The 25,111-nt window shown below is 40.3% G+C and overlaps 1 protein-coding gene across 1 annotated transcript in view; it reads left to right on the top strand.

The window, feature by feature from the left end:
* Positions 1-25,111, top strand: part of LOC107716079 (zinc finger protein castor homolog 1-like) — a 78,187-nt gene that overhangs the window by 46,859 nt on the left and 6,217 nt on the right. Inside the window, exons 3-15 of the mRNA XM_016522399.1 lie at positions 4,979-5,857; positions 7,862-8,019; positions 11,264-11,428; positions 12,889-13,061; positions 13,142-14,007; positions 18,028-18,160; positions 18,603-18,666; positions 19,393-19,547; positions 20,568-20,690; positions 20,903-21,214; positions 21,353-21,551; positions 23,228-23,399; positions 24,496-24,528. Of these exons, the coding sequence (XP_016377885.1) occupies positions 4,979-5,857; positions 7,862-8,019; positions 11,264-11,428; positions 12,889-13,061; positions 13,142-14,007; positions 18,028-18,160; positions 18,603-18,666; positions 19,393-19,547; positions 20,568-20,690; positions 20,903-21,214; positions 21,353-21,551; positions 23,228-23,399; positions 24,496-24,528 (3,432 nt within the window). The remainder of the gene's footprint in view (positions 1-4,978; positions 5,858-7,861; positions 8,020-11,263; positions 11,429-12,888; positions 13,062-13,141; positions 14,008-18,027; positions 18,161-18,602; positions 18,667-19,392; positions 19,548-20,567; positions 20,691-20,902; positions 21,215-21,352; positions 21,552-23,227; positions 23,400-24,495; positions 24,529-25,111) is intronic.

Genomic DNA, 25,111 nt, shown 5'->3' with positions numbered 1-25,111 from the left:
CATACACAAACAAAACCAAATTAAACCATGCGGCTCGTGACGATACATTGATGTGCAAAGACACGAAACGATCGGTCTGTGCAAACCATTGACACTCCTAATTGAGATTGTAGATAGAGTGTCAATGGTCCATTTGAGAGATAGGTGGCGGTAATGCACTTAGAAGTCTGCGATTTTTTGGTCCATGCACAGTGGTTTTGTTTGTGTATGTTTTTTTTTACTCTCTAAAGCCGTGATTCCCATTCACCTCCATTATAAGACTGACAGACTGCAACGGTTTGTGTTAAAAATCTTCGTTTGTGTTCTACTGAAGAAACAAAGTCACCTACATCTTGGATGTCCTGGGGGTAAGCAGATAAACAAGAGTAACTGTTGCCATCCGCAAACACATAGAAACAATCTGCATTGGGAAAAACAGGAAGTAAAAGAAGAAATTAATTGTAGAAGAGGCTTATAGAGACTGGAGCGTATGTGTGTAGCAGCCGAGGGGCCAAGAGTGTTGGCAGGCCGGCTAAGCTTCATATTACACCCAGGATTACACTCTGACTCTTTGATTTTCTATAAGCTCACAAAACGTAGCTACCACAGACCCATTTACATAGTAGACCCGCTCTGCAAAGAATCCAGGTCTCTATCAGTTCAGGAGTTTAAATCCTAGAGATTGAGAAAAAGTTGTGTAAAGCAAAAGCCTTATGAGTGGCCCTTAAATCAGCATGGAAAGAAACAAAGACTGCATTTACTTCTGTATTTGTAATACAAACATCTAGACAACATGAGGCACGCATTGCCATCCTTCACAAAATGAGAACAAGCAAGCAAAATCTGCAGAAACTGACACAATCTCCACTTTAAAACCTCTGTGAACTTTCACCTCTGACTATTTCAGGAAGACTGCAGTACTCAACAAAGGTACAGCAAGACAGAAACTATGCTAGATAACAACAGGAGATGAGAGATATCACTTTGTTTAAAAGACGTTTCTTTTCTCAGATAGTTACCGAAATCAGGTGAAGCTGGTGCTTTTTTGTTAAATGCTTTCTTCTTTCAGTTTTTCTTCTGCTTTGTTTTTTTTCTCTTTTCATTCTTACGGTAGAAGCACCTATATGTTTGTGGCCTCTATCACAGAAGTGGGACCAAGAGTTTCTCAGAAAATCAAGTATTTTCCGGCAAACATGAGTGCTTTGTGGTTTTAATCAGTCATTTTGTGTTTATTTCATAAAGAAAGCTGTCTGTAAATATGTGTTTGTGTTGTACACTTTTGCTTTCATTGGGCCCCGGCTGCTTCTGCATCTCAAAATGAAGAAAAAGCGTTTGAAGACTGCAGTGAGCAGACATTAGTCACCACTCTTGTCTTGAGTTGTTTTTCCCTCCTCTATCTCTTTGTTGATTGTAACTAGGGCATCTATACTGCCATGTAAAGCCGTGATTCCCATTCACCTCCATTATAAGACTGACAGACTGCAACGGTTTGTGTTAAAAATCTTCGTTTGTGTTCTACTGAAGAAACAAAGTCACCTACATCTTGGATGTCCTGGGGGTAAGCAGATAAACATCAAATTTTCATTTTTGGGTGAACTATCCCTTTAACTTTGAGTGGTTTCTCAAATTTTGAGCAAATTTGATGTGATTTTTTTTCTGAAGAGGAATATGGAGGTGTGTTTTTGACAAGTTGAGTTAAGTCTAAAACTGAACAAGTTTATTTAAAAATCAGTCTCAGAAATGTCCGTTTGAGAGCACAGCTTTGACAGTGTTGTCAGTGGACCCTTGATAAGTCCCTATATATAGATCCTTACATGTATGTCCTTATCATCACCCCCTCTGGAGTGCATGAAGACAGAATCAGCCTGCTTCTGATGGCCATGTTTGGTCAGCAGAAAGGAGATATAATGCCCATTTGTTATCACACCACGGAGGGAAAATGTACCTTAATTGCCTCAAACGTAGACAAGGGCTTTGTCACAGGACTGGAATTTGCCAGTATGAAGTGGTGAGATTAGGAGCACTTCTTTTTGTACTCTCCAGTGACATGAGGAAGAGAGAGAGAGCGCTGGGAGTTCATCCAGGCAAATCCTACCTTTCCCCCAAAGCCATGGCTTTCCGACCACATGCACATGACATCATTTGGAGCGTGTGAGATAAGGATGAGGGGGGAAAACTCATTTACATGCTGTTTTAAAAGGTTATCTCCTCTTAGGTCCTGAAATCAGGTGAAGCTGGTGCTTTTTTGTTAAATGCTTTCTTCTTTCAGTTTTTCTTCTGCTTTGTTTTTTTTCTCTTTTCATTCTTACGGTAGAAGCACCTATATGTTTGTGGCCTCTATCACAGAAGTGGGACCAAGAGTTTCTCAGAAAATCAAGTATTTTCCGGCAAACATGAGTGCTTTGTGGTTTTAATCAGTCATTTTGTGTTTATTTCATAAAGAAAGCTGTCTGTAAATATGTGTTTGTGTTGTACACTTTTGCTTTCATTGGGCCCCGGCTGCTTCTGCATCTCAAAATGAAGAAAAAGCGTTTGAAGACTGCAGTGAGCAGACATTAGTCACCACTCTTGTCTTGAGTTGTTTTTCCCTCCTCTATCTCTTTGTTGATTGTAACTAGGGCATCTATACTGCCATGTTACTGAGTGGCTCACAATTAAAATATTTTTTCTTCCCTCGTGCTGCTGTCTTTCAAATAAGGATGAGGGGGGAAAACTCATTTACATGCTGTTTTAAAAGGTTATCTCCTCTTAGGTCCTGGCATAATGTGTGCAGTTTAAGTCCAATCATTCTCCTGACACTGATAGTCTATTAAACGCATACAGAGCCGCCCACTGGCATGCTAGACTTCTCGTCCTGTCTTCTGTTACCACCTGCTACTACTGTTGCCACAGCTATTACTTTTCCTGTGTGTAGTACAACCGGCATCTCTTCTAATACCAACAGAATGATCTTAAAGTGATGGTTCACTCAAATTGAAAACTGTTCACCCCCAAATTGGGATCTAGTCACCTTCATGTTGTTCAAAACCTCTGTTTTTTCTTTGTCCATCGAACATAAAATAAATCTTCTAAATAACTTTGTTTACGTTCCACGGAAAAAGAAAAATCATACAGGTTTGGAACAACAAGAGTGGATAATTTTGGGTGAACTGAAATGGTATCGTGGCTTCATATCATACTAGCCTTTTTACGCTAATAATAATGCTAAAGATAAACCGATAACACTCAGAGACAGAGAGGGGAATTTCTGTCAGAAAATGAAGGGAGTTTCCCAACTGTTTGAGAAAAAGGTACAGATGGAATATGTCCAATTACCCAAAGCAGGAGTGTATTTGATTGCTGCCCTTGGAAATTATTCAGGAACAGAGATTAAAGAGCCGGTCCTGACTTTAAAGCTGTGTAAAATCACATGACCTGACAAAACCCCTTTAAGCAGTTATGACCTATGCAAAAAAACAGTCACTGGATGCCAAATTTATGACTGAAGCCTTGCGCTGCCAAACTGAAGTTCTGGAGATGCATACAGTAACACTAAATATCCATCAGTAAGTAATAATAGCTCATTATTTTTTATAGTTAGTGTTTTATTTGTGGCTGATTCAGCAGTGATTAAATTGAGGCTAATTAACAATAAATGAGCATACTTTGTCAAAATGTAGTCAAAATAGCTGGCACTTTCACAAAAACAGTGTCTAATGACTTTTTAAAGCATTAGAGGCACAAATCTCATCTTTCAGTGCATTTTCTGGTCATTTTATATGTATATTAAAATATATAAAATTCACTCATTTACAATATAAATAAATATGTTTTATTAATATGAATATATATATATTTATATTTTATTTTTTTATAATAATTTTTATTTTTTATTCCTAATCGAATACATTTTATTGAATTCTGTGTGGAGAGCCACAACAAGCACTACATGTCGTACTGCGTATGGTTGTGTATGTGACCAATAAAACTTTAAAAGCAATACATATATACCTTTCACACCTAGAGTCCTTTTCAGTTCCTTTTTTTCAGTCCCTATTTGGTGAGCATGACAGTAATACTCCATGGCAGCACTGAATTGAGAAATCAAGTAGATGTGGAGACCTGGACTGTCACGAAGCCCTAATCTTTGAGCATGAGATGAAATGATGTGCTCAAACACAGTAGAAGCTGTTAAAATGATGCATGGCAAAGCATAGGTAGTTTCCTCTCAAATACCTGATACATTTTGCTTAAATTTTTCATTTCCTTTCGATCTCCCAGATCACCTTTCATACTGATGTAGCACGGCTAGGACTAGCCCCAATGCAGCAATGGAAATTTGGGGATTATTTTACATGCTGAGAAGGAGATCTGTACAGCACAGGCGAGAGACCGATTTAGCAATAACATAGAAATATGAGACCAAAGCTGAAATATTTTAGTATTAATTACCATGGCCATGGCTTATGTTACCTCTAACTGTCTTATTTGCCCAGCAATGAAAATGGCAATCAGATAAATGGAAAAAGGTCTGGTGGAGGGCAGGGTCCTGGCAGGGTGGAGAGGGAATTTATCTGACACCTCAGTGAAGTTGAAGGAGCCATGCTCTTGTAGCAGGGTAGCTCTCTTGACAGACAAACTGAGACAAGATGAGATTTTTTGCATTCATCTGCTGTGGTAAACGCTATATCAGAGCCAAGAACTAAGTGCACTGGTGCCAGAGGGGTTTGTGTCCCTTTCTCACTCACATGCATGCACAAACAGACCCTGAAAGAGCAGTAATCTGGCCTTTATAAGGGCTGGTTAAGCAGCAGGGGAAGCTTTCAACCCAAATTGTCTCCTTTTGCCTGTCTGTCCGACCTCCCTCCAGACCTATATGAAAGTTAATGGTCCTGAAGTAATTTCACTATACTGCGATTAAACTACACCTTTACCTCTTTACCTCTCTATTTTATTTTATTTTATTTTATTTTTGTTAGTTAAAAGGAACTATAAGTGCTCTTTTTTGTATTTCGTATAGGAGAGGCCTCCGCACTACGTGATTACGCTGCCAACACCATGAATGAGTTCTTACACATGTTCGGCTATGATGACCAGCAGGCTCGGGATGAGCTGGCCAAGAAGATCAGCTTTGAAAAACTAAAAGCAGCTACCTCAGATCCCTCCTCACTGAGCAGTGAGGAGGCCACCCGTCGAGCTCGCTTCTCCAAGTATGAGGAGTACATCCGCAAGCTGAAGGCCGGGGAGACCCTGCCCTGGCCTATGCACACCAAGCCCGAAGAGCTCAACTCCAAAATGGAGAAGAGCACTGCCCTCATCCAGCCGGTCCTCACAGGGTCAGAGGGTCAGATATTTCCACCCAAAATGGACCACAAACAAAGCTCACATAACCCACCCCCAACCAACCCGTCACACATCCAGAACCTGGCGTCCCGTGCGTCCAAGTACGATTACTTCATCCAGAAGCTAAAGATGGGCGAGAGTCTCAGACAGCAGAATGGCAATTCCTACAAGCGGCCCTCCAAGTACGACTTGGAGAATGTCAAGTTCCTGCACCTCTTTAAACCTGGAGAGGGCAACCCTGACATGGGCGGCGCCATCGCTTTTAAGACCGGCAAGGTTGGCAGGCCGGCAAAGTATGATATTCGAAATATCCAGAAGCTCATCCCCAAGAAGGTTGATCCTCCGATGATGCCAAGCATTCTACCAGCTACGGCAGGAACCCCAGTCATAAATACGGCTGCTCCCGCTGTGGTCGTGGGACCTCCCGGGTTGCCTGTAGACCAGGCGGGCCACCTTGGCTTTAACACTGACTACATGAAGTCCAGCTTCTCCAAGACTGACTCCATCACTACTGGAACCGTCTCAAACATCTCGGCAGTTGATGCGCGGGGAGGCAGTAGATAAGCCCAGATACAGTTTCAATTTCCGTGTTGGGAAAAAAAGAAAAGAAAGAAAAAAGAAAAATGAGGACTCATAAAAAGGGCAAATGCAGCCTGGTGTATTGGGGGGTTGTTGAAGGATCGGGGGGCAGGGGGGAGGGGAATCATCCACGCTAATGAGAGAACAGTCGTGCTAAAAAGCAGCTTTGTAAACTTGTCTACACCCACCTTCCCCCCACAAAAGGGGAAAAAGTTCTTTATCTCCTCGCACTGCCGCGGTTTGATGTTTAAAGAGCTTCCCTGGTAGTGTTTAGTCACTGTTTTCCCTCCTAAATGCTTTCATGTACCCACCATTGCGCCAAACTTTGATCGGCATGTCTCTATTGTAACGGGAGATGTGCGGCAATCTCTGTATCGTGGCGATATTAATGGCGATATTAATATTTAATCTGCCGCTGAATAGCAGCGTGGCTCATTAGCCCCCTGACGCGGCAAGTGGGAATTGTCCAGAGGCAAAGTTATACAGCCGGGGTGGGCTGCCATCCCAGGGGGCTTCTGTGTACACAGGACCGGGAATGTTTGAGTGCAGCGCAGAGAGGCTGCTAATGGTGGGTGAGTTTAACACGTGCATCTGTGCCGCCTGTGCTGTAATCCCTTTTATAAAGGAATAGTTCACCCAAAAATTAAAATACTGGCCCCAAAATACATGCCCCCACATTTTAAAGACTGCACTGGTCATTTTCCCCATGCAGTTACTATGAATGTGGACTGAGGCTGTTAAGTTTATAATAATAAATACATTCATACAAAGGTCCATATGACTACTTTTTTTTTTTTTTGGAGTTTTGGATCCAAACATTTGTGTTGCATGTGAAACAGACCAAAATTTCAGTGTCAGTCATTATTTCTCCTTTCAGCGGGCTGTTGAATGTTATGATACTTTTATGGAGCTTGAACTCTCCAGTACTCATTGACTGTAATTGCATTGAAAAAAACACCAATGCATTCTTCAAAAATTTTCTTTTTGTGTTCCATGAAAGCAAAAATATCAAAGAGGTTTGCAAAGGACATGTAGGTGAGTAAACAATAATTTTTGAGTGAACTGATCTTTTAAGAAGCAAGCGAAACCACCTTAAGCGCTTGACACCTCCCCAGTCCTTCAGAACACCACCCACGTTTAGCAGGTAGTGGATTCGCCATTCAATTAGCTTAATGAACTCAGCAAAGTGATTTGTAAAAGCAGTCTAGGGATAATCCAGGCAGTAGGGGAAAAAAAATTACTTAGCTTTTTCTCTACTTCAGCAGATGGTGCTCTTGGCAGCGGCGGTGCGAATGTTTATTTGTGTGTTTTGAGCTGTAATTGGAGGTTTTTAACAGTCATCATCGTCAGGGTTATAATCAGCCTGTAAACACTCAGGAAATGTGCCTCTTTAAAGCACCGCCAATCCGCGGAAGACCGGGTGAGTCAGTCGGCAAGAGTGAAGAGGAGGAAGCCACACGGAGACACACTCAAACCTTTCTATTAGGCCTAACCTTTCCCTGATTAAAGCATAGGCTGTTAACCTGGAGAGCCGAACGCTGATTTGGCAGGGCTTAAAGCACGAGCAAATGAGTGAATTATGTCAGGGGTTACAGTTTAATAAGAATCTACCTACTGCCTTTGAAGGCAATGGAACTAATTTGGTGGAGATTGCTGTGGCTGGAGAGTGAATTGCAATCGTATGGTCGAGGAAGCGTAGGCCTGTTTTCTCTGTGTTTATAGTTCCTTGTAATGACTCTGAGCTCCGTGAAGATGACTCTGTCAATGTTAGGGCATCTATCAAGCGGAGATAAAAGGCTAAATTGCCCTTTCAAGATCAGCCCCCACATTGTTAAAGGTTTCGTATGTGGAATAGAAATACCGAAATGCTACTCCGTTTCAGTAAAAGCTGATTTTTTTTTCTCTTCGAAATTGATCGCTTTATCTCACTTGCTGTTTCTGAAATCGTGTTTATCTTTGTGCTCAATATGATAATAATGTTTGCATTCAGAATGCTCAGCCAAAACACTTAACAATGACACAAATATGATATTTCTGTCTGATTGTAGGTTCTCTGGGAGCCAACACTGTGGCCATGTGCACTGTGCTTACCAGTACAGGGAGCATTATCACTGCATGGACCCCGAATGTAACTATCAGGTGAGAACGACAGCCACAAGCAGGGTTCAAAACGAATGCTCACCATGTGCTAAATGCAAGTAAAGTCACCAGTGCCCACCATTAGCAAGCGTTGCAAAAAACTCATTTTGGATTTTTTTTTTTTTGTATTGATTGATTGGGAATTGCACAAAGCAGATTTAAATTTATTTAGAAGTAAAAAAAAAAAAAAAGGATAAGGATTAGGTTCAACGCACCTAAACATTCATCCCTCACTGCTTAACATCCAAGCTTCTGTAAGGACAGCTGCATAATGCCAAAGGTGTCACAACACCAGTTTAAAGCTCAACTTCACTCTTTCCCCATCACTTCCTGACAGGAGAGAAAGATAACTGTTAGAAGAAATGATTGAAGTGTGCCAGGGTACACACAAGGAAACAGCCAAACAAAACCTTACGGACAAGGCTTTTATCTTGGCACCGTACTGGCTTAACAGGTTTAGATAGATGAGGGCTATTTCTCAAAACTCAATCAGACAGACAATGGCCTTCCTTTTTTTCATGGTTAATGGTAAATACTTTCAAAAGATGCCTCCTTTTTTTTCCTAAGGACATCTGCTAATACTCTTGGGCCACTCATAATCCCCTTTCACATTATTAATCTGATCCATGTCCCCAGAGTTGTCATGTTCAGCACAGCAAAATCAGCATTAAGCAGATCAGAACACAGACAGCAGCGGCTCACGTGCATATGGTGGAAAAGAGCAGTCAAAGACGAGCGCATTTGTCGAAGACATCAAAAATCCTCTCGCAACGAGAGCCGCTCAGTCTTTTCTTTATCAAGTCCTCTCTAGTCATAATCTCCTACTTCATTTTTAATCATCTGATTACATTTTTCATTATAAACATCCAGGAATCCTGCTGAAGACAACAGGGCAGCTGTTGCATCTAAAAGAGACTTATTCAGCCCAGCAGGCTGCCTCTTGTTATTCAAGAACAATTCCTCAAACTGTAAGAAGAGTCGGCTGAAAAGAAATGAATAATGATAGCACAAATAAAAAATAACGACAGGCCTAAATAAATTGCTTTTTAGTTTTTCAGGTAGGTGTACAGCCCAGCAGGCTGCCTCTTGTTATTCAAGAACAATTCCTCAAACTGTAAGAAGAGTCGGCTGAAAAGTCCCTTTGAAGCTGTCCATTTTTGGGACTGGCGTTGCTTAAGAATTCATTGACACCATTGTACATGCACATCATTTTCTCGATATTCTAGATCAGTACGCAGAGCGTCACACCACGTGAAAGTGAAACCTGAGCGGTGAACTAATTTTCTGCAGCAGAAATTTCGAAATTCCGGTGCATCTATAATTATTGGAGACATCAGAAATGGATATTATATAATAGATGCTTTTTTTTAAATTTTAGCAATTTAAAAATATAAAAAAATTATTTTTTACACGGCACCCCTGCTCTCGACAGACGGCACCCCGGTTGGGAAACACTGTTCTAGATAAGCCTTTGTTCTTATAATTTCACTTTTTTTAATCCATTACAAACTTAGGCCATAATGTTTGTGCAAATCGACTATTGGAGATATGATTTTAATAACCCAAAATTCTGATTAATACAGGCGTAAGCATTCCTGTAGCTTAAACAGTAGAGCATGGTACTAGCAACACCAAGGTGATGGGTTCGATTCCCAAGGAGCTCATGAACTGATAATATTGCTTTGTATAAGTGTCTGTCAAATGCATGAATAATATTTAAAAAATGATGTTTTTCATATTTATATAAACCCGTAACTTTGGCGTAATCTAAAGTTGTGGCAATCCGGTTACTGCATTTACATGTCATGTACACAATTAAAATATGACCAAATTCTGATTAATATGGCAATATTTCTATGCATGTAAAGGCGTCAGTGACACTTGGCAGTTTAGTAATGACAGACAGGAGGCTGTGCGCACCCTAGCAGAAAGGTGAGGCTCAGATTAGCTTGTTTTTGGAATTGATAAGTCATTAAAATGTTACATGACACAGTGCTGGAATATTATCCTGCGGTTGCCAGCCTTTGCTCCACTCTATACCAGCCCTGCCTCTCCTTTCATGGCCTTCCTGCAATGCGTTGGGAATCCTAAAATAAATGCCCGCACGACTGTGTGACCACTCCGCTAAGTACAGAATCCCAACTGATACGATTTCCTGCTGTTTTCCACAGTTCCGCTCAGTGTGGCCGGATCTAGATCGGTATCTCTTTTTATTTGTTTGTCGACATCCCAAATACCTGTTTGTTGGACATCGGCTCATATATCATAGAAATACAGTTCTCTTCTTTTGAAACGGGATTGGAAATGTAACACTATATATAGCCAAGATTTAAGTATTTATCTTTGTGTATTTATATGTCTTTTATTTATTTTTTATTTGCCTGTAAGATAAGCTTCATCGATGGGCAATGAGGTTTTGTGGATGTTTCTGTCGTATTTTTTTTCTCCTGTTGCTCATTTATGTAGAAATTATGGATTTACGTTGGAAGAGGCTCATTGATTTCAGCTACTCTTGTTTCAGTTCCTGTAATATTAGCTCAAGCCCAATTACTGCAGATTTGGTTGCCCTGATCTCTCAAGAGTGAGGTTTTTTCCCCCACGTTGCTTTGTTTTTTTTCTCCCAGACTGCTCCGTGGTGTAGGAGATTTTAATTTCAAGGAGGGGTATTTTAGCATATTTCTTCATTATTATTGTCTAACCCTGCACAAAACTGTGCTTTAATACTTTAATTAAAAATGGAATCATATCTCAGACGGGAATTAAAAGAGAAACATTTTTTGGTTGCCTTGTTTGTTTGTTTGTTGTCTTTTCCCCCGTGCACGTTCCAAAACCATCTGCATGGAACATGATTTTTCAGAAGCAGAGAATATCGCAACTGTGATCTCGCATGTCAAGTGATCCATCTTAATTAGAAATGGGGAAATAAATGTAATAAACAGTCTAGCCTGGAAAATACTATAATATCATATCTGAGTCATAATGTGGCAAACTCCAAATGAAATACACCCTTCAAAATACTCACTTTTAAGTGCTCTACCCTGCAGTGTGAGTAGAGAACAGTGAATACACCTTCTACCTGCTGCTACGACCGCTTGTGTCATGCACCGTTCACCCACCTGGCTGCAATTTGCTGCAGTGCTCTGCAGCGGTTGCATGAGTAATAAAATAACTCATTGCTGGTTTCCTTCAGAACCAACACACCACCTCCCCCACCTTACTAACTCTGTGTTTCTGTTGTTCACAGAGATTCACCAGTAAGCAGGATGTGATAAGGCATTATAACATGCATAAGAAGCGGGACAACTCCCTGCAGCATGGATTCATGCGCTTCAGCCCTTTGGATGACTGCAGTGTGTATTACCATGGCTGCCATCTCAACGGCAAGAGTACCCACTACCACTGCATGCAGGTAAACCACAGCAAAAACCCCTAGTTTGCCAAAAAAAAGAAAAAAATGCACATTCACCCTTATACAGACACATGCAAATATAACTTCTCCTACTTGTACAGGATTTGAGATAAAATATTAAATTACATTTTTATGAATATTATAAAATAAAAGCTGTGACAAATAAATTAAAATCTGCTTTCCATGCACAATAATAGTGGCAGGCGAATAGCACAGACTTTTGTATGATGCAATCTTTAAGGACACTGAAGTTCTTTAACTTTTTCCTTAAGGCCTATATGACCATTTAAGAGCAGTTTTTTTATTTTTTATTCATGAGACAGAAGTTGTCAGAATAAATGAAATAAAAATTTAAATGAAAAGGGTGTGCCCCTTCTCTCTCATCGCCCCCTTTCTCCCTCACTCCTTAACTGTCATGGATAAAATTCTGTGAATTGTATATATGAACTTAACATTTTTCATCTTTTAGTACCAAGTGGTGAGTTAAAGATTATTTCCCACCAGATCTGTTTAATTCTTTACATCTGCTTATTTTCAAGGTGTCACTTTCGAGCCAAGTGCTTTTTCACCGCAGGCAACAGTGGCCCGGGACTTAAGATATATTCTCTGTCTCTTTTTTTTTTCAAAGCCTCCCTAACGGCGTAATTGTTATTAGACATTTCAGCTCTTGTTTTAACAGCAGTGAGAACAGGCAGATGTTGGCACCCGTTCTCCTGATTTACGGAGAAAAAAACAGAGTGGCATTTTTTTCATCGTTTGACTGAATATGGCCAAGTTGCCCTGTTTACATGGGTGAAAAGTGCCAGAGATGATATACAATTGCTGGTTTTAATTCAAACATTAGTTCACGTTCGTCTGCTGCCCAGAGAGCTCCTGAGTGCTGCTGTTGAGTAACAGAGCCTTTCAAACCGAACTAAGTGACAGTCTCCCCGAACAACCCCCCTGACTCTACTAAAGCAGAGACCTCTAATATCGACTTAAAACCTTAAATGGAAGGTTTCAGCCACACACCACCTCACCATGCTGCTTTTGCATGCCACATATTGCAAATCTCAAAAAAAATCTCCTGTCTTTTATCTCTTTGAAGCTGTTTTCATGAAACGCACACCTGTTTTTTCGGGTAAAGGGTTCGCTTTTCATATTTTATGAGTTGTTGTCTCAAGAGTACATTTTTAACAAAGCTCAGATCTTGAGAAAATGTTTCCTGTTCTTTTTTAGGTCACCTGTTTCTTTGCTCCCCACATTGAGTTCATCACCAAACTGAGCTATTTTTGTGTCACATCTCGAGTTGTTGTTTTCATGTCCCTGCAGACTACAAGAGCTCAAGCACCAAGCCACTGTTTCATACTGAGCATTTTTCATCCAGTGCAACAAACTGAAACTCACACATGGTGTTTACTTCCAAACCGTGCACACGCTTTGTCTTATGAAAGCCCTTTTTTCATTTCCTGTCTTGTCAGGTGGGCTGCAACAAGGTGTACACAAGCACCTCTGATGTCATGACTCATGAGAACTTCCATAAGAAAAATGCACAGCTGATCAACGATGGCTTCCAGAGGTTCCGCGCCACTGAGGATTGTGGGACGGTCGAGTGCCAGTTCTATGGGCAGAAGACCACCCACTTCCACTGCAGGTACAATGGATGCTTAAACTCAACTTAATTTGCATTAACTGGCATTTTAAAGTTTAATCATTCGCCTTTCCACCTCTCAGGCGCTCAGGCTGTACATTCACCTTCAAGAACAAGTGTGACATAGAGAAGCACAAGAGCTATCACATCAAAGATGACGCGTACGCCAAGGACGGCTTCAAGAAGTTTTACAAATACGAGGAGTGCAAGTATGAAGGCTGTGTCTACAGCAAAGCCACCAACCATTTCCATTGCATACGCCAAGGCTGCGGCTTCACCTTTACCTCCACCAGCCAGATGACCTCACATAAGCGCAAACACGAGCGCCGCCACATTCGCTCCTCAGGCGTGCTGGGCCTCAATTCCTCCTTCCTGTTGCCCAAAGAGGAGCAGGATGAGTCCAGCAATGATGACCTCATGGACTACTCAGCCATTAGCAGCAAGAACTCCAGCTTAAGTGCTTCTCCAACGACCCAGCAGTCCTCCACTGTACCACACATGCTGCCCACTCCCACCACCACCACCATGTCCTCCAGCCACAGCGTCAAGCCCACCGCCGCTCTGCCTTCAGCCAGCCGCATTTCCACCCTGCTGTCCCAGGCTCTGCCCAGCAACATGCCCATGGCCCTAGCACTTTCCAGCAGTGCGCTGGCAGGTGCTTCCAACCCCTTCTTCCCCCTCATTCCCAGAATGCCCATGTCGCTCACGCCGTCTACCGCCGGTCTGATCTCTGCGGCTACCTCCGGAGGTCACTCCATGCCCAGCGATTCTCTACCCCAGACCTCCACCCCGACTGGGGACCCAGCCGCTGCTACTGTAGCTTCCACTCCGACTTCTTTTGCTGCATCATCCATTATGGAGAAGATGTCGGCCAGCAAGGGTCTGATATCGCCCATGATGGCCCGACTGGCAGCCGCTGCCCTGAAGCCCTCCAGTAACCCGGATGCAGGTTTGTTTATTGATTTGTAAGATCCATATTGTTTACATTTACATTTACATTTTAGTCATTTAGCAGACGCTTTTATCCAAAGTGACTTACAAATAAGGACAATAGAAGCAATCAAAACCAACAAAAGAGCAGCAACAATATGTAAGCGCAAATGACAAGTCTAGGTTAGCCTAACGTGGCAAGTTTTTTTTTTTTTGCTATGTATATATATATATATATATATATATACATATACACACACACACACACACACACACACAAAGAAAAACAAGTAGATATAATAGAAAAAATAGAATGGCTATTGTTAGTTTTTGTTTTAAATAAAAAAAGATAAATAAATAAAGTAGAATTAAAATAGCATAGAAAGTGCTAGAGTTAGAGGTCTAAATAAAGATGGAACAGATGTGTTTTTAGTCGTTTCTATTTCTGTTTAGATCAGTGATTCTCAACTGGTGGGTTGCACGCAGTAATTTTAACCTTTATTAACGGAATTATTAATTTAAATATTAGTCATTAGTATTAAACATTGAAATAATTACATTTGATAATGATTCAAATATTAATATTTGTTTAAATTCTGATCAATATCGATAAACCGATAATTATTTTCATAATATGGCTGATTTTACAATTATATCTGATATTATGACCAATAAGTGGCAGATATTAATATTGTATTTTATTTTATTTTTAAATAAATGACTAAAAACTAAAATCAATCATATTAAATACTACATAGGTTGTATAAAGTAATTGTAATATTTATATGATACAATTTCAATGTAATCATTAATGTTACCAATAAGCCAATATTTATTTTCATATTATGGCTGATAGATGGCAAAGATAGTATTAAAATGATGCTGTTTTGTCTAAATAAATTAAAATTAAAGCACTTAAAACTAAAATCACTTTTAAATTCTACTAAGTAAATTTGGGCTTTACAACAGTATAATGTATGTTGTGAAAAATGGATATTCATTTTGAGACTAATACTGATGGATTTTTAAAAAATCTCTGATATCGGCCGATAACCGATATGGTAATGAATATATTGTGCATCCCTAATATTAATCCGTTTCAACATTTGATTTAAGGACATTTTTATTTACTTCTGGTAATGTAGAAATCTTCAGCAAAGTCTTTAATCAAAACCAGTTAAGAACCACTGGTCTACATATTCCCAAAGTTAATATCTAGAACAAGAGTGGGGGAAAAAAAGATACTTTGTCAATGGATCAGTTTTCCTTACTGCGTTTAATCATGAGAACATCAATTCTTTGGGTCACTCTGCCCATGTGTTTCTCTTTTCTCTACCTACCCGGCAGTGAAAGGGCACTTTCAGGTCATCTGCTCATGCTATCCACAGATGCTACACAAATCTCTGATTTCAGGATTAGGGCAAAATATTAAAGGGCTGGTTTGCTGCTCTAGTCTTGTTATTGCAACGATCATTGTCATGATACCCACAATCCATTAGCAGATAAGTGCTGAACTAGTGAGTGGGCTCTGTAAAGCTGCCTCTAATAGCATTCTCAGGAGGATCCCAGGGTCTGTGTTCTACATGCTTCCTCATCACCGGCCTCTTATCTGAGTGTGCACTCGTTCCAACCAAATGGAGCCTGAATAATATTAAGTTGAGAAATTGGAGGTACAAAGCAGCTTTTTATATGCACTCTGATATAGAGGAAGAAATATCAGAAACTGTTGAAGCAGAAATGACTCAGCGCTCCAAAGAGGGGGATGTGTGTATGTGTTGATGTGTATATAAAAGCACTACTTGTTTCAGTATGAAAACACTGATGTGGTGTGTGTCATTTCTTCACCCTTTTTTTGCGTTTTAGGCAAGTAAATGGGTTTTCTACAAAAAAAAAAATGTACTGTGAGGTACTGTAATTTAATATATGCCACGGTACTGAATGATTACCATTAATAATGTTTACTGTACATGGTACTGCAAGGTACTACAAGTACAAAAAAAAAAACATGGTATGTTAATTCTACCTATTTGTAGAAGATCCTTAAAGGATTTTTGGCTGCTATAAGGCTGTCATAGCCTTAACTCCTTGTCTCTTTGCAGGATCAGATATTCTTATAAAAGTCCTACTACCCTAAAAGAAAGCAAATAAAATGAGCATGTTCTCTCATTTGTGAGCACCTTGCATTTAGTTTTGGTAACTTCGAGAAAAGTAGAGAAAGAAAATCCCCTACTAGACAGAATTGAGAGTGCAGATCATAATGTGGCATTGCTAATTTTACACGTTTGCTCAGAAAAGACGTGTGAACAGGACATTTGGGTAAAATTTGCAGAGGATGTGGTCAGAGCTCAGCGTTAGAAAAGAGAGAATGATGTTTACTGCGGCTATTTTCAAACAGCTTTGTTTTTTCAAACTTTTTTTTTTAGTCAAGGGCCAGTTTGCAAAGAAAACACATCTCAGTCTTACTGTGTAAAAAGAGTAGCTTGCTAATTTGTTCAGGTGGCGTTATTTCCTAGTTGAATTCTCTGTTCTTTTTTTCTTTTTTTTTGTAGCCATGCTCACCCCCAGAGTGTTTCGGAGGATCTTGAAATCTGAGGGGTTCGCTAATTAGACACCCAGTACAAATGATCTTTCATGAGTTCAGTAACTTCGTTGAGGTAATTACACAGTACAACATTATTCTTGGATAATTTCCAGAAAAACACAGCATCGTGAGCATGTGCGTTTTTTCCTCCTCGCTCTCTTAGATCATCACCGATTTTTGTCATAGAAACTGCAAAGCTGAAGGTTTAATGACTCTCTCCTCACATGGTCGTTATTTAAACGTCCCTTGTTAACGTCAGGCAGTTTATATCCAGAAAAAAAAGAGAGAGAAGAAAGTGAGAGCTTTGTAGAAGGCCGATGTAGGGCAGAGTCATTTATGGACAGGCGGGGAGGTTAATATCAGTACAACGTACGCCTCACACATAAAGACTGCAGATTTGGATGGATACGAACTAGGCTAGTTTTAGGCAAAAAGGCATGCAGTAATTAGTCAACTGAACGATACACACTCAGCAGAAGACTGAAAATAGGGCTGGAATGAGCTACCGACTTTTTTAGGATGTGATGCGCCTAAAGCAGACACATCACAATGAGTCATTAGTTCACCTCCATAACCACATAGAGTCAAAAAACACACGTCAGGAAGGTTGGAATGATGCTATCTGATAAACTTGTGTTTGTACGTGGGTGTTTGTTTTTGTGACCCAGAGAACTGGCTGTCTTCTCTTTTCACATGGTTAAATGCCCTCGGAACTGAAGGCCAAGGGCAGGGTGGATGCTAGCTGTCATTTTTCCTCTGCGGGCCTGGTTTCTTAAACTACATCCACCCCGACTTTGCAATCACTGCTGATGCACTCGATGCTCCATCTTTGTGCCTTGAACTCCTAGCCGTTTTTTAATAAAATACCACTTAGTGGCTACCAAAAGCCCGGCTTTCTCTGTGCCTGAGGACAAATTAATATTTCAATCATTTGGGGATTGGAAGAAAAGCCAGGTCGCATTCCCGTCAGTGTCCCTCCTGCCTCCTTCCTCCTCTCCACGTCGTCTGCATACCTATTTTGAAAATCTGATCGAGAGGTCACGCTATTTGAACCGATCTGATTGACTGTCACCTCTAATCTGACGGACAAGCAGATGTTCCTTTTGGGCATGCTCAGTGGCATCCGTCGCCGGGCCAACAAGGACATGCGGCGACGGCAGGGAGGGGCAGGCAGTCTAAATCTGCCACTTTCCCTCAGCATTAGCATGCCTCTTAATGACCAGTTAAGAGGCAGGGCCGCAAATGAGTTGTGACAAGCGCTGCTGAAAACAGAGTCTTTTTCCCTCATTCCTGCTGCCTCTCAATCAACATTTAAATGCCTTGACAGCCTGACATAATTCCGCAATAATTATCACTCCTGGTCTTCTCCTTGGCCGGGACAGAAGTCAGATTGGATCTCATCACAGCGGAATAATGCTGACCAACAATAACTTAGCTTTTCTCTTTCTCTCTCCTCAGGGATGTGGCAGCCGGCTCAGGCAGGCCGGTTTAATCTGGTCGAGGTGAAGCAGGAGCCAGCCGACGGTGCCTCCGTGGCTTCCCAAGAGACTGTCCAGGAGCACAGCCTGGACCTGAGCAAGAAAGACCACAGGTATCCCATCATCCACCCCCTCTCGGCTCACGCCCAGACCCGCCCCGCCCCACAGTGATTTATCTCTCGAATAATGCCGTATTGTGTTAATTAGTGTGAGTGCTCTTGTTAAAACCCCCTTCACAAGGTGGGACTGTGGAGTGATCAAGGAGGATTAGATTTACACACTCCCTCCTTCTCCCAGCACCGAGGCCTCCTTTGAGGAAATCCATCATACGAATGCGAAAATTCTCCCATAATGCCCTCTTTTCATAATGCACATCAAGTATGAGGCATGACATGTTTGCACGTTCATTTAGATGAAAGTGTGTTTGCATAAACCCTAATTTCCAGCCTCCTTCCCTTTTTCTCTTCATTGTATATTCACAATCTCGGATATATTATAATATTTACTGTTCTCATGCAAATCCTGCCTAAACACTGTTCATTTTGCGTGTTCTAGCTCTGAATCAAACGGACACCCTGCACTGGGAAATACATCTCTTTTATCCTCACTTATGAATAAGGTAAGATTCATCCATCAAATGCGTTTCATCCCAAGACAAATTAGCAGGATGCAGAGGGGGCTGTTTGTTTTTTAATGTTTCACCGCTAATAGGATGAGTTTGTATCATTTAAATTTTCCAGCCATTTTTCATACAGTGTAATTTCAGCCCGCCGCTCGCAAATTAATATAATGAAGCAGGAGCCGGTTGCCACGGCAGATATATAGAGATGTTTGTTTTTTGATGAGCTGTTTTGAACTCTCCATGCTTTTTTTCCACAAGCTTTCTTCTTTTTCTCCTCCATCTGCTCTATCTTTATTTATGGACTTTGTAAATTATCTGATTAAAAAGTCAGCGCTGAGAAAAAAGAGCAACTGTCACCCTCATTTTTTAAAAAGACGAAATGGTGCCGAACAGATATTTAAATGTTGTGTGTTTTTGTGGGGATTAAAATGGACATTGTTTTAATCATACATCTTCTATGACTAATACAAATGGTGTGCATGTACCATTACCTTGATGATTTAAATAGAAAACTCGCTCTAGTTCTCCTGACGGCTTAGCTCAGCTCTCTCTCTCTTCCTATCTCTCTCTCTGCTTCATATACAAAACTGAACGGAAACACGTTTGAAGCCTCAAACATAAAGCGCGCAAAAACTCTTGTGTGTTTGGTCTGTCCTCGAGAAGAACTAGTCTTTTTGCAGACTGTGTGCTGAAACTTGCCTAAGCATGTGTTTGTGTGTGTAGATGAATCCTGGTTTCTTCAGTGCTTTGGATCTGAAGTCAGAGCTGGAGGGAGCTCAGGCGGCAAACGGCTCAGACGCAGCTCAGTATCTCAGTAGGGTAATGAAGAGGTCAGACCCAGAGAAACACACTGAGCAGTGGAGGATCTACCTGCGCAGGTGCCTGAAATCATCTCGTGTCCCTGTAGAGTCATTTCCAGCTGTAGCTTTACTTTTCAAAGTCTTGTGTACATTACTTTTTTTTAAAGCATTGATCTGAGACTTGTTTAATTTTCTTTCATAGTAGTTGGGAGTTAAAGTTCTTATTGCTTTTTATTTTTTTTATTAAAAATGTTATGCGTATTTTCTTTTCTTTTAGTTTTTACAATCTTTACCATTTTACCTAACTCCATTACACCCTCAATTACACTGGGTAGTTGACGTTAAATTGCAGATGGTGTAAACAGCATTTTTCTATATTTTAATTATTTCTATACATCCAGTTTGTGTTGGAGCTGAACTCTGCAGGACTGCGGCTCTCTAGGACCGAACTTGCCTACCCCTGAACTAAGAGTATTTAATAGACTACATGGAATGTTTTTACATAAAGCAATTTAAAATAATAATAAATTAAATTCTCAGACTGCAGGACTGAAGTGAAAACGTAAAAAAGCAATGGTGAACAGTTGCACACCTAAAATATACACTATCCCTATACTGCATATACATTGAAACCTTAAATCATGGAGATGTTATTTATGTCAGCCGCTATCACCAGTATGCCCAAATAGATCTTCCATTACAGAGAACACAGCCATGCATTGGCTCCACATCCTCAGTGTTTTGTTTTGTTGAAGTTGGTGTCTGGTTTTTGTCACCATCCGTCTTTATGATATACCCTTTTGCTTGTCAGTGCCATCCACAGTGTTTGTTCCCCGGTTGTTATGTGGAAAGAGAAGATTTATCCGGAGCATGTGATGTTATGTACAGTATTTAGTTACAAAGCCCTTGCAAAATGTCCTAGCCAGAGACCTACTGCTTTTGGCTCAGGCATAGTTCACCTAAAAAAAAAAGCACCTTACTGAATGTTAGATCCTGATGAGTTAAACTGAGACTACGAGAGTAACTGACCTGAATTTACGAGCAATTCGACCCTTTACATCGTTTTAAAGTTTCCCTCTTTCTCACATGTTTGTGCAGGTTTGACACTGACGATTTCTGTGAAGGCCAGTGTGATTTCTTGCACAAGATACATTTTCATTGCCTGGTGGAGGATTGTGGGGCGCTTTTCAGCACAGTGGATGGAGCCATCAAACACGCCAAGTGAGGAGTGCTCCAGTTCTGGAGCATTACAATCAAACATAATGAAGATAAATCAAAGTTTTTAAATGTTAGAGTTCACACCAACACACAGGTGTACATACACACACGTACACACAATTTACATGATTATGATCTAGTAATGTTAATTTGCTACTATGTTTGGCAGCTCTATTAAAGCGCATCTAATGGGCGAATCACCTCTCTGTCATTAGCTTCCACTTCAGAGCCAACCTGAAGGTTAAATCAGAGCCCCCTTTCAATGAGAACAAGGAATCCAATGATAGCGCCCTTAATCAAATGGCTGCCCCCATTTCCATGGCCAAGACGCCTCCCATGGAGGTGCCCAGCCTGGCTGTGTCAGGGGGCTACAGCTCTTCTCTCCAAGCCTGGAAGCAGCTGGCCGGATCGATCCCCCAACTTCCCGCCTCCATGCCCAGTATGCCAGCCACTTCCCCTCTGGCCACCACCTCGCTGGAAAACGCCAAGCCTCAGGTCAAGCCTGGCTTCCTGCAGTTTCAGGAGAAGTGAGTAGACGTTGTCATTCTTGTAAATTCATGATACCGTGGTGGTATAATTTGAATAGTCTGAGCTGCCTGTATTTCCATGTCTTCTGTGCAGTTTTAAATATCTGACAGAAGTTTCGTCATGCTTATCTCCCACAGTGATCCTTGTCTGGCCACAGACTGCAAATACTCGAATAAGTTCCATTTCCACTGTCTGTTTGGAAATTGCAAATATGTGTGTAAGACATCTGGGAAGGCTGAATCACATTGCCTGGACCACATTAACCCCAACAACCACCTGGTGAATGTGCGAGACCAGTTCTCCTACTATTCTCTGCAGTGTCTTTGTCCTAACCAGGTGAGCTCAATTTTTAGGGGTAATATTGTATCAAACATGCATTAATGTGTCTTTATTAGTGGCATATACTGTACACTTCCAGTCAAAGGTTTGAAGTTGGCAAGAGATTTTAATCTTTTTGAAAGATATCTTCCAAGGGCGCATTTATTTGATTAAAAAAACAGTAATATTGTAAAATATTTTTACAGTTTAAAATAACTGTTTTCTGTTTTCTGCATTAGAAAATGTAATTTATTCCTGAAAAAGCGAAATTTTCAGCATCATTACTCCAGTCTTCACTCAGTGTCACATGATCCTTCAGAAATCATTCTAAAATGCAAATTTGGTGCTCAAGAAAGATTTATTATTGTTATCAATGTTGAAAACAGCTGTGCTGCTTAATATTGATGCTTAATATTAAACCGGGATGCAATTTCAGGATTCTTTGATGAACAGAAAGAACAGCATTTATTTAAAATAGAAATATTTTGTGTACGTTATAAATGTCTTTACTGTAACTTTTGATCATTTTAATGCATCCTTGCTGAATAAAAGTTTTTTTTTTTTTTTTTTTTAATTGCTGGCCTCAAACTTGTGAACATCATATGATATATGATGATTGTTTTTTTTTACCAATAATGTACAATTTTCTTATTTAAAGAAGATTAAAATGTTGAATTATAAAATGATCTAAATAATTTAAAATAGTAAAACTAGAAATCACTTGCATTTATTTTGAAGGATGGTACAACCACATAGCAACCAACCAGAACACTCCAGCAGTGCATAGCAATAAGCTAAAACCACTTACTGTATATACCACATAGCAACACCCTGGCAACTACCAACAACACACCCTAGCACCATGGCAACGACCTTTGCAAAGACCAACTCTTTTCTTTTCAGAAAATGTATAAATTACATTTAAAACACTGAAGACAACAGCCTAGGTACATATTTATTTCTCCACAACAAGCAAACAAACTAAAAAAACGAAAACCACCTTGGAGACCCCATAGCTGTATAAAATAAACAAGTTTTGCTTTTCATCAAAAATTCCATCATTAATAGAAAAAAAGCCCTCCCCTTCCTGCAACTTACATTTGGAGCAAAACCTGTTTAAATGAATTCATTTATGCATCCCATCCCCACATCTCGGAGCTCCCCCCTCCTCTCCAGAGTAGAGTGGGTTCTGTTTATGTGCTCCTGGGGGAACTGCCTCTCTGGAAACAGATGGTGTTGCAGAAACAGGTTACATTGCGGAGGACACACACATGCACACATACGCAGACTAATGAATTGATAAAAGAGCTGTTTTAGAAATAGATGAATCGCCAAATGAACTAATTGGTGTGTTGTTATTGGGGTCAATGGCTACAACGTGAAGCTAAACTTCAGATTTCCGCTGGTCAGTGAGGCTGGTCCTGTCACATGCTCTGGGAAAGAAAGAGGAAAAGGATTTAATGAGCACACATAACCTACTTTTTCCCTTTGGTACCCTGAGTAATGAGTAACTAACTGACAAATGATCAGACCCCATTTTTGTTCAAAAGGTGGTTGGTTTAGTAATTATTGTAAATTAATGTAATATGTATTAATTGGATTGTGAATTAACTGTAGAAAACTGAAACATGAAGACATAATAGACTGTTGTGCAAGATGTTCTCGGTCTGAGTTTTGTTTGCTGTTCTCTGCAGCACTGTGAGTTTCGCATGAGGGGTCATTATCATTGTCTGAGACCCGGCTGTTTCTTTGTCACCAACATCACCACCAAACTGCCCTGGCACGTCAAGAAGCACGAGAAAGCTGAAAGACGTGCCGCTAATGGCTTCAAATACTTCACCAAAAGAGAAGCATGTTGCAGACCAGGTAAGAATCATATTTTCATGTATTAAAAGAAACATTTAGATCACAGAATATTGGTTCACCCAAAAATTCGGTCATAATTTAGTCACCCTCATGTCATGAAAAATCTGTATGCTGTTTTGAAAGAATCCTTACACAGCTCTTCAAAAAAAAAAAAAAAAAAAGGTAGTAAGCCGGTTAAAATCTTGAAAAACTTCTGTGTTCCATTTTTTTGTGTTCAAACGGTTTGGAAGAAAATTATGCTATTTTCATTTTTGGGGTGAACTGTTCCTTTAATCCTTTTCAACCCTTTGGAAATCTGAATCGCTTGATTTGGTGTGGTTTGCGAAGTAATTTAGTGAATTCAGCCTCATGAAATTGTACAAACCTTACACGTCCCAGCCTCCCACACTCTTCATTGTTTCAATCACTGTTCGCATTAGTTACTCGTGTTTCCAAACATTCGCTGTTCATCCGCGCTCCCACGTTATTCTCAAGCAGTGAGTGCAAGCTCAATGTTTGTAATGCAGCTGGAAGGATCAGAGATGGTGTGAAATCAGAGATGATGTAAATGTAATTTCATATTGATGCCATCACCTGCTATGAAAAGACTTTTTCCACTGGCTCTGGCTACAGGAAAAGTGCCGTTCCTCTAGTTGAGTCAATAATTGCCATACTGTTCACAGCGCTACATACAGAGCATGAAACGGCTGCACTTCACACTTATTCACTGAATTTTGAGTATGTTGAGTATTCTCAGAAGCTGTTATCTCATTAGTATCTGTGCATTGATATTTTGTCAATTGAACAGTTTACATTGACAACAGAGTCAGCACGCTGGCAGCCGTTTACATTTTGCAGAACAAACACGTTTGGCGGAATTAAAGATGGTCTTGTCTCATTGTAAAACCAGGGACGTTTTATTTATATTACAGAAAACAGGCCGAGAAAAATGGTGTCTGCCTTTTTGTCATACATTAATACTTCAGTATTTATAGTAGGCAATCAAACAGAGGTTGTTTTCTTGGGTATATTTAACCTGTCAGGAATGAGCAATTACATATGTTTGTTAATTACTGTGCCTGTCGAGCTCAGTCTGTTTGTGTTGCTCTTTTTCAAGCCTCGATCATCATCACAAGCAGGCAGATTAAAAGTTTGTATTTTATTTTCTTTCTACTCCCCTCCCCTTAAAGGGAGAGTTCACCCAAAAATTGTGCACCCTCATTTTGATCCAAATCCATCTCATTTTCTTTGTTCTGTGGAACACGAAGAAATGAGGATTGTGCTGTTGAGCCATAAAAGAACAAAAAACATGATAAAAAGAGGTCTGTATATGTCTTTATGGTCTGTAGGACCAAGTGTTTTATATATTTCAATTCTTTTGAAGCCATATACAAGCTTCAAGTCACTAACTGTATGAAAAATAGCAGCTTACATATTCTGCTAAATAAAAAATAAATAAAAAAACAGGTTATGTAAATGATGACAGAATGTTCATTTTTGGGTGAACTATCCTTTTAAGTCAAGAAAAAAAGAACATTTATTGATGAGTGGAAAGTATCACAAATGTCCACCGAGTATAAGGTCTCTCCTGTTGCATTGTTAGTGGCATAAACCAGGGACATATGACAAAAGCAAGCCGTAGAGTCATAAAGAATTGATGGTTCAGCTGGACTGGGAAAGTAGTATCCATGGCAGCAAAATTAAACAGAACACCGGCGATGAGGTTACCAGGA

Source organism: Sinocyclocheilus rhinocerous, unplaced genomic scaffold, assembly GCF_001515625.1.
Source record: "Sinocyclocheilus rhinocerous isolate Xijiao unplaced genomic scaffold, SAMN03320098_v1.1 scaffold148, whole genome shotgun sequence".
Lineage (NCBI taxonomy): Eukaryota > Metazoa > Chordata > Actinopteri > Cypriniformes > Cyprinidae > Sinocyclocheilus > Sinocyclocheilus rhinocerous.
This window is presented reverse-complemented; position numbering and strand designations above follow the sequence as displayed.